Source organism: Triturus cristatus, chromosome 7, assembly GCF_964204655.1.
Source record: "Triturus cristatus chromosome 7, aTriCri1.1, whole genome shotgun sequence".
NCBI lineage: Eukaryota > Metazoa > Chordata > Amphibia > Caudata > Salamandridae > Triturus > Triturus cristatus.
The window spans coordinates 469833433-469850453 of record NC_140590.1 but is presented as its reverse complement, the minus strand read 5'-3'; the positions used below and the strand labels follow the sequence as shown (position 1 = coordinate 469850453).

The following is a 17021-nucleotide window of genomic DNA, read 5'->3' as shown; positions in this document are numbered from 1 at the left end:
ACAGCCACCAGGACAGTTTCCTGTACAGTTTCCTGTACATTTGTAAATCATTACAGAATTCATTGTGTAAGCACAAATTATTTGATTCTTAAGTATTTTTAATAGCAGTGCACACTTAATCGCAGCATGTTCAAATAAATTTCACAACATAGCAAGACGTATCTTGTAATGTTTTGAGTGACCGAATTGAAAAGTTTTGTTGAACCTCAAAGCGAGGAGGTGACCGAATAGGTAATGTTTCAATTGCTTACTGGTAATTCCATTACTCTGAGTTGTTCCTTTCTTGCGCCAGTCATTAGGACCTGTCCGCACTCCCCTGAAAGGAGGCCATTATGAGGTCAAATTTAGAGGATATCCTTATTATGACAAGATTTCCTTACGTTGTAAAGATGTGCCTTTGCCTTAGGAAATGTATAAAGTAAATTAGTACTATAAAAATGTGGGTCTATCAGAGTAGATGGGCTCTCCTCAAAGAGTACGACTGTAGTGAGGAAGAAAAGAGTAATGGAATTTCTGAAAAGTAATTGGAATATTCTAATGAAATGAACTTTTATATAACAACTCAAGCACGATTAATCTAAACGCTAGCAACCCTCCCACTGATAATTTACAGTCATGTAATCAAATCTGTATCATATTGCTACCAACACCTCCCAACATTCTTATAATTAATTGACATAAAATGTGTGTTTTGGCTCTTGAGATACGAGTAATATTATGTTTCGTATTTCAAAGCTAATCAATGTTAGTAGAACAAGGTAGCTTGTCATATTGTGCCTGTGTGTGGGAGGTGGTGGAAAGTCTGCCCGCAGTGGCAGTACGTTCTCAAGATAAGGGTATTTCAGGAAAGAATTCAGATGCAAGTCTATCATTCTTCCTCAGTGTGAGATCTATGCAAGCCAGGAAAGGAACGACTGGCTGTCGTAATCTCACACGCAGAAAATAGGGCTAAGCGTAAAGAGAAAAGTGACATTTAAGGGTAAAGAGAAAAGTGGAAAACATTTGCTCCGGCATAACCGCCGATCCTCTGGTTTCTTAAGTGTGATTGGAGGAAAGTTCTGAGGCTTGTTGGTCCATGCGTCATGTGTCGTTTCTGGATGCTGAGAGACCTGTGTGGTCTGGACAGGGTTCTATGCACAATGCCAGGCCTAGATAAACTGTAAGCAGTAATTAATCACATGTGGAAATCGAATAAGGTTTGCACAAATATTTAACACACCCTCATATAGTACCCTCACCCAACACTACAATACTCAGGCTGATAACGAGTCTCAGGTCGAACCAGAACCTTGCTCTAAGACTTGGAATATAGAGAAACCACAGCGTTGTTTTTGGTATAGGTATTGAAAGGACTAACTCAGCAAGGTAAACTAGGCCAGAAAGTCTGTCGAAAGCCTCAGGGAAAGGAGAACGGTGTCAGAATAACAAAATGCAAGGACACCAAACAGTAACAGAACACACTCAGTAGTGGTGTTTTTAAGAAACATGTGTTGTTTTTTCTTCTTTTATATCACAAGTACATCAACAGCACAAAGGTTCAATCAGCCTCCATCTATCTTCACGGATGTCCCGCCCATGCCTATCGATCACTTGCCTCCTGAGTCTAGGATTCCACATCTTCTACCCGACCTGTCTCGGTCTAACATTTGCTGATTGTTTATATGGCTCTGTCTCCCTGCATTTTAGGAAGTCCTGCTCCATCTTTTGAACCCACAAGGCCTTTGGCTAGCCTGGAATCAACCAACATAAGACTTGTATTGCTTCCCTTTTCTGCGTTGGTTGGGAATTTCTTTACTACTAGGTATTCATCCTGTGTCCAACAACTCAGCTGAGGTTTCCTTTAATTACTCAAGGGCAACTACTTCTGCCTGTTCCTTACTGGAAGCAAGAGTAAGCACCAGAGTTTCCTCTAGACCTTAAGCAAGAAATAGGGTCCTTTCCAGACTTTCTACTTTAATTATCTTTACTTGCAATGGCTTTCGTAGGAATATAGCCACACTGTCTGCTGAGTGGATTCTTGGAATATAGAAATCCAGGTCTGCTTGGACAGTTTCCATCATATGCCTAGCATTTGTCTCAATGGCAGAAGAGGCACCCCAATATATGTTTTTCAAAGTATCAGAAATGACCTCCTTTCCCCTACTTTATCAGCTACAGGAGTCCTGGGTGTGCATTACGTTATGCTATATTCAAAAAGCACACTCTAGGTAATTAATTGGCACAAGTCACAGTATACCATGGGACATCACACTGTAACACCACGACCCCACATCTCTCACCACTGCATATCATGCCACACAACACCTGAACTCACAATACCAACAATCTATCACCAGTACCACAGCATCACACTAAACATTCCCATAAATCACTGCATCATCCAACACCATACAACAGGCACCAAAGGCATGAGATATTATTACTACGCCAACACACTCCAGCAGGGACATCTTGAGGACTTTGGGGGCCTTGGGTCAAACGGATTCGGGGTCCCCTGTTCAGAACAACTTGTATTTATGATCCAATTTCAGCTCTTTCATGTCCTCTATGACCAGGTCATTGACAGTGCACAGGGATGGTGACCTGTGTTTTCAATACTGCAGCACAACAGCAGCTCACTAATATTACTGCAAATAATCTGTGACACCCTTCCATTTCTCATATGTGAGGTCCTGTTTTACTCTAAAAGAAACTTTTCATGGATGTTACAAGAAACATAAACACAACATTTCTCTACATAATGTCTGTGACAGAGTCTCACAAATCAGCCACATTAAAAATAAATTAATGGAAAATGGTATTTAAAACCCTGTTTAAGAATTATTCAAGGTCATCGGGACAAGACTCTCTCCAGAACAGTAATGGCTCTCTCAGGGGGCCCCCTGAAAGGCTGGGGCCCTGGGCCAAAGCCGACTTTGCCCATGCCTTAAAACGTCTCTGTAATCCAGGAAGTTCCATTAAATATTTGGTTACACGCCTAAACCAATTCAAATTTTAAGAGAAGGACATAGGGAAACTCAGTGAAAGCTAGAGGCAGGGGGGTCAGAAAATTGGATGGCAAGTCAAAAAGGCTCTAGAGGACAAGGAATCTTGAGGATAGAGAATGCTAGGAATAGACAGTTTTTGAAACAGAAAGCCATATGCGTGGGGGACTGAAGGTTAAAGAACTCGCGACAGGAGGCAGGCTCTGCAGTAAGAAAAAACAAAGACAGGGGGAGACAGAGTGATGGGACCATAGAGACTCTGACACCAATTAACACCAGATTCCAACACAATTATAATAAGGAGCTTAAGGACAAACAAATATAAGTGGGCAGGCGTGATTCCGAAATAATTTTGTAGAGTAACAGTAAGCACAATATGGGCAATTAGAAAACACAGAGATGCATCAACACTTGTCATTTTGAAGGGCACGAGTCTTCTCACCTGTGGGAGGCCCTTGTAGGTGTCCCTCAACAACATAAAATAGCTACAGCAGAAACCCGGTACCGCAGACAGGGGAAGGGACAAATGGTTTTAGCCTCTTCCATTAATCCACACAGAGAAATGGTAAGACATACCCCACACTCATCCAGGTTAGGACGAATGTCAAATGCTTTGTCCCATTACGGATACTGACACAGAAAAGACCAACATTCTGTATCAATTTAAAGGGCAACTGAAGCGCGGAGGACGCCCTCAAGACATGGATCAGACATGGAGAAGGCCCTCTGCGAGGGAAACCTACAAATCCCAGAGCTCAGCCTGCTCCAGAGAGCAAGACGGTGTCAAGAAGCCAAACAATTGCTGAACACCATGTTTCACAAAAACATTTGACAGTACTCACTAAAAGCAAAGGTATGTGAAAATGTAACTAAAAACAAATTAAGGTAAAGTGTGCACGTCAGCCACGGCTAATGGAGGAGAAATACAAAACTCTGCTTGAAACTCACTTTTTATGTGCAGGTGATGTACTTGGACGTGTTAAACTACATTTCAGGTTTATGTATTCTTAAAACGAGCTTCTTTTCTCCAGTTATGGATTTATGTACGGAAATTCCAGCACAGACACAAGGATATGCGCATCTTTTCACGAGGATTACCGAAAATTAACCACAACAGGTTTACTGCATCCTGCATTTGCAATGTCACACTTGTCTATTGATACATTTGTGCTGCTATTGGGTGTATTATAGTAGATGGTTTGTCATATTTTATTCCTAGGTGTGTTGTCGTCAATGGAGTGAAATTGTTTTTATTGGTAACTGGCAGTTTAAAAGAGGACATATACTCCGCCCATTTCGGCTTTAAGCATTTAAATGCAGGTAAAATTACATAGGCTCAAGTGAATACGAGCGATATAAAAATCTAGAGTACACTGATAAGGATTCAAAATAAATATATACACAATGGGACTAAATAGTAAAAACTCAGACATACAAGTTAAAAGGTTTTTTTTGTTGGCTATCTTCTTCACTCCATGCAAAATGTATTTTAAGTCCAACCAATCATTAAGTTCACCACGAAGTCCTAGCAAGAATTAAAAAAAAATGCACTCATGTCATAATGAACTCGCCACATAATCAACATAATGTTACCCCAAACAGAGCATGGATGTCATCACAGCACTAACCAAGGACATTTACTCCCAAATGAGTGACAAAAATGCTCCTCCTACATAAGCCTGAGACTTTGACATCACATGACCCTTTGACCTTATGGACATTGTCCTTCTTGATTAATGGACGCTGGCCCCACATATGTTGTGTACATCGGTATAAACAAGCTACAGTATTTATCCGAAAGAGCCTTAAATATTCCCCCCCCCCTCCCCATATGAGCCAAAGAGAATTGCCTGATAGAGATATTTTACCCACAGAAAGCCATGGACTGTGCATCACACATGAGCCGGGGATATTGCCCCATATGGCCATGGATATTGGCCATAAAACCATAGATATTGCAATAAACCAACTTTAGACAATGTGCACATCAGACTATATATAGCCCCACTGCCACATGAGCCATGACTATTAATCCCTAAATGGTCCATGCACGTTGCCTTTCATCCACTTCCACAGACAGGAGACATGACACCTCTACATGAATCATGGACTTTCCGTCACACTAATCCTCTTACTAATACCCAACACAAGCCTTTTGAAATCGTTTCATACGAGTCAAGAACTTTGTCCCGCACACAAATTATCTACACTGCATTGATATTGCACCAACATAATTGTTGGACAACAAGCCTGCACAAATGATAAAAACAGTCAATCTTTTACCGAGAGAAGTCCACTTCCACACATTTAGAATGACAAAAGAGTTAGCGACCGACATAAAATCTCCCCCTTTCAAATAAATCAGTGCACCAGTGACAGAAGGAGGAAATTGTACCCTTTGATGTTGTACTTAATTCTCTCTGTGTATATATCAACTCAGTCTAATGGCAAATCTGTAAAGGATGAGTACTAAACAGATATTCGTACGAGCTATAAGTTTGAATCTTCATGCAAAAACTTGAGTAATCCCAAAAGTGGCAGAAATAAAAGTAGGATAACCAAAGAGGCACTCACGCTGCACACTAACCTTCTTTCGCAAACTCCTGCAGCTTGTCCTTGTAGGAGTTCTGGAGGTTCTGGCTAAAGTGTTCTGTTAATTCTGTCACAACTTTTCTGATTCCAGAGAGTTTATCTTTCAGGCCAATGTAAACGCTTGGTAGGCTGTCATCGCTTGTACTTTTCTTGAATTCGACATATTCCTAAGGGAATAACAACACATAGTACTTTGCTTTCAGGTGCACCATCCCAGACTTAACAAGAATCCTGTTGCAATCTGTGGGTGGAGTTTCAGGGATGGATGAGTAACTGGATCTGCACACTTTCTGGGAAAGGGAAGAGCACCAACCCCTCGGAGACTAGGAGTAACACCAAATCATGGGAGCACACGGACACAACTAATCACAGGGTGTAGAAGCCCATTTACAAAATGGTAAAGACAATAAACCTGTAATACAAACGTGGGAGCAGGTGTGCCCAGATGTAGAGAAAGAAGAAAGAATAGATGGAAGATGATTCACCTCTAAGCCACCATAGACTGTCAAATGATAATGTCAATAAGAGAGCACCTCTGTAGGAGCTTTTCATGTTGCTAATGCAGTGTCAAAAGAACTTCAGACCACCAAAATAGGCAGAAGAAAATGGTACCTTGTATTATTCCTGAGGGCCCTAATTTAAAAACCAAACTGAGTTAATTTCAAATATAGGAAAAATTGTTGAAAGGTTTCCACAATCTCAGACATGCTCATACCTGCAGGAAATAAATTTCGTTCCTGTGCTTGGCCAGTTTCTCAGCTTTGAGCTTGCTCTTTTTCAGTTCATTGTACTTTTGTTCCAAGTAAATCTTGATGCCATTTGATTGATTGACAGCGGCACGCTCTTTGTCCTCCAGAAATTCCAAAACATGGCTGTGGGCCTTCTTGACGGCCTGCTGGAGCTCATCAAACTGTACATTTATTGCTGATTTGGCATCAGTCACAGAGTTCTGAAAGGGGAAAAATAGCACATTTCTCATTCATTCCATTTGGCAGAGATGGTCCATGGTTTTCTTATTGGTTTTGTAACAAAAAGTCTCTGCAACTATTCTGATGTTCAGTGTGATTAAATAACACTGTCCAACTATACAACCTCCTCCTTAAGTTTGTTTACTTTTGCTTACTTTATTTGTATTGTTGAATGTAATTTTACAGGGACCACTCACTATTGTGCAGCATCACTAGCTCGGCGCTGTGGTGGGCTCTAAAGCCTGCCCGTCTCTACCCAAGTAGTTGATGTTCTTCCATAAACATCGATTGAGTTTTGAGGACGTGCTGTTCCATTATTTTAGCCAGAAAAGGAAGTTGGGAGATGGGCCTGTAGTTTTTCATGTTGGTGGTGTCTGCTCCCATTTTTTTGAGTACGGGAATTACTCTGGCTTCTTTAAAATTCCTGGGGACCTTCCCTGTTTCTAGCGAAAGGTTAATCAAGGAGAGGACTTCTCCCTCAATCGCAGGGAGGGCTAGCTTGAAAATCATTGGTGGGCAAGGGCCAGCAGGTGAGCCTGACTTGATTCTGGTCGCAATATGGACCATGGAACATGAAGTCAAGTCTTAGAGTAAAAATATCCTGAGTCCAAATCCAGAGACCGACTAATGTAGTTCTGCTCTACAAGAGTCATGGCAAACCAGACTTGCACAAGTCCAAATTTTAGGACTTTTATAATAAAATTCATAGTGAATATAGTATTATCAGCATAAGGTGATCATACATCATTATGGAGTTCACAAATCAGAACACAAAAAGTAATTTAGCAACATCTAGCACTATCCCAGTCACATCCCACAATATAAATATTTAAACCACCCCGTTAGCCTAATGTCATTGGATGTGTCAGTACAAATCTGGTTACACTCAAAACAATAACAGTCTCATATATGAACAGACCTGCAGTAACAAAGGCAAGAAGAGCCTTGAATGTTGCAAAAAGGCTTCCTCCAGAGTTCTGTGAGAACAGGATGTCAACACAGAGCATTGTACTGGTGCACATTTTGTTACTTGTGAATAGATGAGAGGAGAAGTGAAGCTTGTGTTAGGGTTCAAGGTGGTATTTAGGTCTAGTGTGGGCCTAATTGAGCCAAGTACAAGAAAAATATGATTTTGCAAAGTGCTATGTTTTCATTTAAATGCAAAAATAATCATAACGTCAGACGCACAATTTTAATAAATCAAAATCAGCTCCCTATTTAGTATAGTAGATGTCTACTTTAACTAAATCGGTTAGCATTTATTACTAGAACACGTTCACACTAGTTAGAATACTAGTATGTAGAATATGAGTGAATGAGTGAATTTACTGAATGGGAATTGGTGTCTAAAAGGTTGGAAATAATTATGCATCTTTATCCCTTTCTGCTGCGTAGGTGAGGAAAGTGCGGAGCATACCCATTTCCCAATAATCCATTTCAAAATTGGGTGGCCATGTGGTACCAGTCCTCAAGGAGGCAACCTTGATGTCCCACTTTGCCAGGATGGGTAGGGTCCTCTACAATCTCTTCACCGTTGATGCCTGTGGGTATCTGAATCAGAACATCTCACTCTGATGCAACCACAATCAGCAACTAGCAGGTCCTTATGGCAATGGCACCACCATACTGAACTGGTATACAAGCTGCAGTGCCAGGTTTGCCTAGGTAAAATAAGCTGCAGTTCGCTGCCAGTGACCAGCTGGTACAACGATTCCACCAGCAGGAGTCCATATCTGTCGCTGCTGTGGTTTCTGTAATCAGTGGTAGCTGCCTCCTGTTTTACCTTTTATGGCCTTTTCATATAGCACATGCCAACTACTGTCACTTCAAAGCATGACACACGTGACGCTTTCTTTGAAGTGTTCATGAGAAGGACTAAGTGCCGAGCACAGGAAGATGAAGACTTGTAGAGTAAACACAAGCCTTGCTCAAGAGAAAGGGAACTGTGCAGGTCAATTTACATGCTCACTTGAACCCTGTAGAAGCGGACAGTATCGGTTTAATTATGGTTTAGGCTAAATGATGGCAAGAGCATTTGCCTACTTAAGTCAATAACTCATTTGACATTAGTAATGAATATCAAGTTTGTTTATAGTGATGTGAATCTCCTGACTCCCAACTTTGTGAATGAACAACAAAGATGCAGCCAATTTTGTGAAGTGCATACCTTGTGAATGTAAGAAAAAAAAGCAGTGGCAAAGCCAACAGGTCTGACCTTTGTGAGGTCCTGGCTTTGTCAATGTTTTAACTATGCTCTACATCAGCTGGCCCGCTGAACAGTATGGCTGAATGTTAAAAATAATGCGCTATGACATGGCCATTACTGGGGAGGTGACATGGAGGGCCGGTGGGGATATAAAAGCACTAGGACGCGGCCAGCAGTGTCCGCAACATGGCACTTTTTTGTTATGGCTTATGATGCCAAGCAACAACAGAAGGATGATGGGTGGCTAGGATTAAGAATACAGGCAGCAGACAGGGGAGAAGTACCTAACAATGAGGAGGGGAAGTTTGTGCAGTCCTTTGTGGCAGCAGGGAATAGTTACAACTGCTATAAAGGACCAGGAGGCACAGCAAGTTGGCTGCAGACTATTAAGCAGCAGACCCCTGTCAGACCACCCCCACCACTCAAACTTCCCACTACTTCCTTACCTGCCCAGACTGCACAGAGGTTCCTGTGGGTGAGCCCCTGCATCTCTAGCCCCTGCACACTGTCTAGTATCAGTCTCCTTGACAAATCCCCAGTCCCCTCCTAGACCCCATCCAGTTCTCTGCCTTGAGCTCCTTCTGTACTGACCCTGCTATACAATCGGATCCTCTGCGGTTTTCCAAACAGAGAATGTCCCACCCTTCATGGGTGGTCCACCTTGTGTCAGTAAAAGGCTCAGTTGTGTAGGAAAACATTTTATCAGTGATGGTGAACCACTTTGCCAGGCTTCGCAACATGGGCAATTTACTTGAAACGGGCAAAGGTAAAATCTTACTGTATGGTTAGAATCTTACTAGTCAAGAAATTTGAATTTCAAATATTCAGCATCTTTTTCCGTAGTGTCCTATACATCTTTTGGTGACTAATGAACATTTTAACATTTTAAATTAAGCCTGATTTCAGATTAACAAAGTATTGTCCTGTGGTACACGGTGATCTCATCAAAGCAGCTCTCTTAGAAGAATAAAATGATGCACTTGCAGCCTGTTAGAAAGAATCTCCTTCCCACTGAAGGTTTTTAAATTCTTCAGTAATTCCTAATTTGCAGACGAACACTGGAAGAAAACTTTGAATGTGTGTTTCATCTAACCCTATGAAAGTTAATAGGACATGGCCAGGTTAACTGGTAATCTGGCAATCAAGATGTATGTAAATAATAGCAACATGGTCAAAGGGTGAGTTATGGGAGAAAATGGTGCGTCAAGTACTATACAAGGCGCTCTGGGCATTTTTGTCGAAAGGGGCATAATCTCCATTGTGGCATAATACAGGGCATTCTTGCAATTGTGTGTGAGCGCCCAATCTCACCGTGGCTGACTGATCCTAAAGCACAGTGTTAATATCAAGGAACTTGTGGAGGTCCCCAGAGAGGATTCCATATAAGGTTGCTACTGAGGATTTGAAGTCGATACAAGAAGGTCATAGAAGGATCGATGGAGTGACCACCATTGTTTCTATGGTACGAGAGGGGTATGGTAAGTATCGTGTCATTGGAATAACCCACACCGAGACTGGTAGGTGATTATCTTCTTCTTTATTCGTTGCGTATCTCAGTGCTTACATGCACGTCCGTTCCCTCTGCCCTCGTGTCCAGTAATCCCCGCCCCACTCCCTGACCGGAAGTGGTGTCCGGCCTCTGTCCCCTCCCCTTGGTCGAGTGTAGGGTCCTAGTGCCCCTGACCCAAGTCACTACATCTCCCCCTTTGTCACGAGAAGAATGCGGAGAGAGAGAGAGATAGATCTATGTATGTGTCGAGAAGAAAAGGAAAAGAGAGAGAGATAGAGAGAAAATGGGAAGAATGCAGAGACATGTATTCATCCCCATCACTGCATTTCTTCAATCAGTCTTTTTGTCCTTTTGCTCACTCTTCTTGGACAAGTCCCTTCTTTTTCTTCCTTCTTGTCCTTCACTCTTGTCCGTACCTCTTCCTTCATTTTCCATTGCTCTGTTTCTCTCCTCTGCGCTGATGTTCTCTGCGGCAGTGTCCTATTCCTCTTCATCGATGGTCTTCACTCCTTTGAAGTGAGAGCTGTTTCTTGTTATTCGGTAGGGGCCTGACTCTGCCGTGATCATTGGCCCCTTGACCTCCGTTATGGTTAGCTGGTCCTTTGAAAATGGACTGTCAGACTTTCTCCGTTGTCGCTGACGAACCACTTGGTCCCCTTGCTTGAGGTGCATGTCGCCTGGCGTCAGCATATGCTTTCATCTTCTCCTTTGCCTCCTGGTGCTTGACAGCAATACTGCTGTGATCTGGTGACCTCTTCGACTCTAACTGTGGTAGCCTCATTCTGCTTGTCCTCCCCAGCCCTAATTCAGCTGGACATCGTCCTGTGGAGCTGTGGGGGGGTGTTTCTATAGTCCTGTAGTATTTGACAGAGCGCCTGTCCTATGGAAATCTGTGACAGCTTTGCTCTTTGGACAGCCTTCTTTATGTTGCCCATGAACCTCTCCATCATGCCATTCGCTTGTGGCTACAGAGGCTTTATCTTCCTGTGATGAATGTCTAGGTAGGTCATGAATTTTTTTAACTCCTCCCCTGAAAACTGAGGACTGTTATCTGTCTTTAGTGTCTCGGGTGATCCCCAGGCTGCAAATATGTCATCTAGTATTGGTAATGTCGCAGTTGCTGATGTCGAGGAGATGTGGCGTACTATGGGAAACGTCGAGTATTCATCAATGATCACGAGCAGGTAGTTACCCGTGTCTAGCGGCCCATAGAAGTCTGCTGCCAACGTTGTCCACACTGCCTTTGGAAGTTCTGACATTTGCAATGGTGCCGGCTTTGCTGGCTGGCCTGTTGTTTGGCAGATGTGACAGATCAGGATGGTGTCTTCCACCATTCTGTCTAGGCTAGGGAACCATACCTTCTCCTGTAGCATCTTCTTTGTTGCGACCATGCCTCTGTGTGACTCATGGGCTAAACTAACAGTCCGTCGACGTAGTTCCTTTGGTATTACTATCCTTGTTCCTTGCATTAGTATACCATTTCCAGTCTCATATAGTTCTTCATGTATCTTTTTGAATGCTATAATTTCCTCCTTGTTGACTCCGTCTCCCATTGCAAAGTTGTTGTTGATGTGTCTCCATCTATGCTGTCTTGTTGCTTTCACCGCTAGCATGGTGTCATCCTTTGCTGTCTCCTGCAAGTGTTATTAGCGCCGGCGTGTTCTGTCTTAGTACAAAGTTGAGATATTCTTCTGCCATTGAGGTCTTCTCTGGTGCCTGTGGTAATGGGTGCCGAGACATGTAGTCAGCCAGGTTGTGTTCTTTGCCCAGCTTGTGCACTATTTTAAAATCGTAATCCATCAGTCTTATGCCCCAGCGCTCAATGCGAGGCGGCATCTTTGCATTCGGATTGACATATATTGTCACCAGGGCCTGATGGTCAGTTACGATGGTGAATGGTTAGCCGTAAATGAACATGTGATAGTGTTCACACGCCCATATCACTGCTAAGCTCTCCTTTTCAGGTTGGGAGTATGCCCTTTCAACGTTGACAGACTTTTGCTTGCATATGCAACAATTTTTCTTGGGGAGCAGGTGTTGTGCTAGGATTGCCACTAGTCTGACTGGGCTGGCAGCTACGGTCAGCTCGGTGCATAGCAACGGGTCAAAATATGCAAGATGATCTACGGCCATCACGGCCTGTCTGATGGCTTCAAATGCCCAACTGCACTCTTGTGACCAGATGAACTTCTGACCCTACTTTGTTAGGTACCGCAGTGGTATGCTCATCGTGGTGAAGTCCTTTATGTAGCGGGCACAGTAGCTGGCAAGACCAAGAAATGACCTCACCAGAGTAGGCTCCTGGTTTCGTCTTCTTCTGTGGTCGGATGTACACCTGACGTCGTCTCATCGATCTGCGTACCAGGGTGGGCTCCTAGCTCCATGTGGACATAGTGGGCGAGGCACACTTCGTGTCGCTTCTGGTGGTGGCTCCTAATCCCACCTTCGTCGCCAGTTGTCATGTCGTTGGAATAACCCACACAGATACTGGTAGGTGATTATCTTCTTCTTTATTCGTTGCGTATCTCAGTGCATACATGCACGTCCGTTCCCTCTGCCCTCGTGTCCAGTAATCCCCGCCCCACTCCCTGACCGGAAGTGGTGTCCGGTCTCTGTCCCTTCCCCTTGGTCGAGTGCAGGGTCCTAGTGCCCCTGACACATGTCACTACATCAAGAAGGATGGGAGACCCTACTCTGACAATGTCATCTTTGTTTTACACTGATTTCTGTCTCTAGCAAAAAAAGGTAGACCTAGGAGAATGGAGCGTAATTGTGAGGGGCTATCCAGATGTTTCTATTCAACTAGTCATGGAAATTCTGGAAAATAACATGGGAACAAAACTCTTGAACAAATAATAAAGACACGTTCCACTGGATAGCAGAAATTTAAAACAGTAGGCAGGATAACAATATCAATGACCCCCCTACGCCCTTTTCGTGAAAGAAGGATTACACTACCTTCGTTGTGCCTATGGGGTTGAATACATTTATTTGCATGGCTTTTGGCTTAAATTTTGGCTTCTGTAATTAAAAAGGCAATTACATCCATGCTAAGAGGATTAAAAGGTGGCAGATTCTATCAAGATGATGTCTTGATATTTGGAAGAGACTGGAATGAACATAGGGTGTCAGAGGTTTGGGACACGCTATTACTGAGCAAGGCATACAACCTAAGGTATATATGGTGTATGCATTAGATAACGTTCAGCCACTGGTCAATAAAGATAAGTTACTTACCTTTTGAGGAATGGAAGAATTTTATGGCAGGTTTATAGAACAGATGTCATAAAAAAAACTCATGCTATGAATGTGCTAGCAAAAAAAGGAGTGGAGCACATATGTAACGATGAATGTGGGAAAAGATTTCAAATGATACAAGAACTAAAGAGTGTTCCCTCTTTAAAAGCATTTGTGCATGGACGTAGATGTATTATTACTGCAGAGGCCAGTTGTTGGATCTGGCCCTTTTTGCAGGATCTTCCCATGATTTTTCTCCTTCTTCCTCCTGTTTATCTGACCTTTTAGTTGGCATTAGGACTCAGGGCACTTTACAACTGTTCATCAGTGCTAAAGTGCATATGCTCTCTCTTCTAAAACATGGTATGATAGGTTTCTCCATTACTGGCATATTTGATTTACTAATAAGTTCCTAGTTCAGTGCACTGTGTGTGCCCAGGGCCTGTAAGTCAAATGCTACTAGTGGGCCTGCAGCACTGATTGTGCCACACACGAGTAGCCTTGCAAACATGTCTCAGACCTGCCACTACAGTGTCTCTGTGTGCAGTTTAAACTGTCATTTCGACCTAGTGCACCCACTTGCCAGGCCCAACCCTTCCCTTTTATTACATGCAAGGCACCCCTAAGGTAGGGCCAAGGTAGTCCCATGGGCAGGGTGCAGTGTATTTAAAAGATAGGGCATGTTCTGTTGTTTTTTACCTGTCCTGGTAGTGAAATACTGCTAATTTCGTTTTTCACTACATCAAGGCCTATCTCTCCCATAGATTAGCATTGGAGCTACCTTGTAACTCCTTACAAGTGTATCTGCCAATTGGGAGCATATGGAAAATTGGAGTTTGGTGTCTCTGGACCCACAATTTAAAAACACATCTTTTAGTGAAGTAGGTTTTTAAATTGCAGGTTTGAAAATGGCACTTTTAGAAAGTTGCTGTGGCAACAAATGATGCAAACAAATGCAAATCAGACTTGACCCTGCACCTTATGTCTCACGTCCAGCTCGAACTGCCCAGGAGAGTCCTTGCTCGCTGTGCCACTGGATTCAAGCTAGCTTGGCTGATGGGAGAAACAGAAACAGGTCCCAGGATGCTTGTTTCCGGTCCAGGGAGGGCCCTGCTTGGCAGTTCCTGCTGGACTGTTCCCATTAGGAGCAGGCTCAAGACTGATTTGCATATGGTTGGGCCCAAACTGGGGTGACCTGGTGAGCAAAAGAACGATGGATTCAACCTAGATCTTTTGACTAGGGCTGAATGTTCGATTTATTCAGCATTCCGTTTATCATTTGTTGTCGCAGCACTTTTCACCCTAAGTGGGATGGGTATGCCCAGACGTGGGTCCCTTGCTCGTTGTGCCACTGGATTCAAGCTAGCCTGCCCGATGAGGGGTGTTACCCTGAAACCAGTCCCAGGATGCTTGTTTCCAGCCCAGGGAGGACCCAGCTTGGCTGTTCGGGCTAGACTGTTCCCATGAGGAGAAGCGTCAAGACTAGTTTGCATATGGCTGGGTCCAAACTGGGGTGGCGTAGTGAGCAAAAGAATGATGGATTTAACCCAGATCTCTTGACTGGGGGTGAATGTTTGATTAATTCAGCATTCTGTCCATCATTTGTTGCCACAGCACTTTTAGAAAGTTGGCATTTTCTTACTTTAACTATTCTGTGTCTCTGCCTGTCTGCTGAATACATGTATTGGGTTATGATGACAGTTGGGCTGCTTGTGCATTCACTCAAGACTGTCACACAAAGGGAGGCTGCATATACTGATGGCCCATCACCAGGCTGATGGGTCTTCCTGAGGTGGAGTGGTAGGAGGAGTTGACACCGACAATTGAACAGGGCTATCCCTGTCCTCACACAAAGCTGTCTCCACCCCTCTGTAGTAGATTTGGAGCGAGGGCAGGGAAAGGCAGGGCCTTGTGCACTACAAAGACTGTCCTTTGATGTTTGCCTACTTCAAAGATTAAAATGGTTATAAGTACTGGACATGTGACCCTATATCTTCTGAACACCTCTGGACTAAGGACATTCTGCCAAGAAGAGCTAGATAAGCTGTCAGGAGAGACTGCCACTCTGCTGTGTTGGCCTACTGCTTGCTCTTTCTGTCATGGGAGTGAAAGGACTGGACTTTGCTTTCTGTATGCTTCTTCCAAGGTTCTCCAAGGGCTTGAGTTGAGCTTGCCTCCTGTTAAGAAGTCTCAGGGCCATCAAAGAATTCACCTACCAGCACCTGGACTCTTCTGCTGAGAGTCCTGTCTAGGCAAGTGGTGCCACATCCAGTTCCTGTGCCCTTGGAAGTGAGTTCTGGTGATTTCAAGAATCGGCTCCAAGCGTCATTTGGAATCGGTGTAGCACTGTGAAAACTCAACGCATCGCCACTGCCTGCACCGGAGCGAGGTTACCGCTGTTTGCAACGTCCGCGGCTGACAACGCAGGACCCAGCTTTTTGTTGCAGCATCTCCGAAGAACTGCCGCCGCGTGAGTCTTGAGTACCACATCACCGAAGTCTATCGCCCCGACTCTGTCGCAGCGCCTGCTTCAACGCGGTGGAATCGATGCAGCGCGACTTGCCTTTCGACGCATCATAAACACATTGTCCTTGGGCACCATTTTCTTCATTGACACTTCAATGCAGTAAGGAACCGAGGCCGCGTGTCCGAAAAAGGTTAATCACCTCCCCTGCGACAGTAAGGAACCAACGCATCACCTTCCCTGCCCCGCAGTAAGAAACCGATGCCTCACCTCCCCTGTAGCAGTAAGGAACCGATAGATCACCTGCTTTTTCGGTGCCTCACCTCCTCTGCACCTCACATCATCTTTGTATTAAGATGCATCTAAGGTACCTTGTCGTGATCAACCGCATCCATTGAATTTTAAGAACTGCACTTTATTTAATCTTTGAAAATTCATATCTTGACTTGTGTAGGTTGGATTTTTGTCATTTTGGTCTTGTTTGATTCAAATCAATATTGGCTATTTATCTAAACTGGTGTGAATACTTTTTGTAGTGTTTTCACTCTGTGTGTAATGGGTGTATGTGTGTGTGTTTGTGTGTATGTGTGTAATGGGGGTGTGTGTGTAATGGGTGTGTGTGTGTAATGGGTGTGTGTGTGTGCGTGTGTGTGTGAGTGTGTGTGTGTAAAAATTGCCTATGGTATAAATAAGACTGACTACTCTTTGCCAAGCTACCAAGGGGATGAGCAGGGATTATCTTAGCAGTGAGGGTCCCTACTTGGACAGGGTGCAAACCACTGCCAATTAGAGACCCCATTTCTAATAGTAGTGCCAAAGCTTCAGGAGGAATGCTAACTCAAGTCAACAATGGGGAAGAATTTACCATTGCTTTTGCTTCCAGAGCACTAGAAAGAGCGGAATGCAACTATACAGTCATAGAAACAGAGGATTTGGTAGTATTCTGGACCATTAACAAATTCAGAAACATTCTGTGGGGTGAACCATTTACTACACGCATTGATCATATTCCTCTTCATGGGATTTTTGCAACAAGGTTTTGAAGACATTTATTCCTCCT

The 17021-nt window shown here is 43.6% G+C and overlaps 1 protein-coding gene across 1 annotated transcript in view; it reads right to left on the bottom strand.

Annotated features, from left to right (window-relative positions):
* Positions 1-17021, bottom strand: part of TRIM16 (tripartite motif containing 16) — a 112531-nt gene that overhangs the window by 34220 nt on the left and 61290 nt on the right. Inside the window, exons 3-4 of the mRNA XM_085616799.1 lie at positions 6292-6525; positions 5572-5743 (exon numbers count right to left, since the gene is read on the bottom strand). Coding sequence (XP_085472925.1) covers positions 5572-5743; positions 6292-6525 — 406 coding nt within the window. The remainder of the gene's footprint in view (positions 1-5571; positions 5744-6291; positions 6526-17021) is intronic.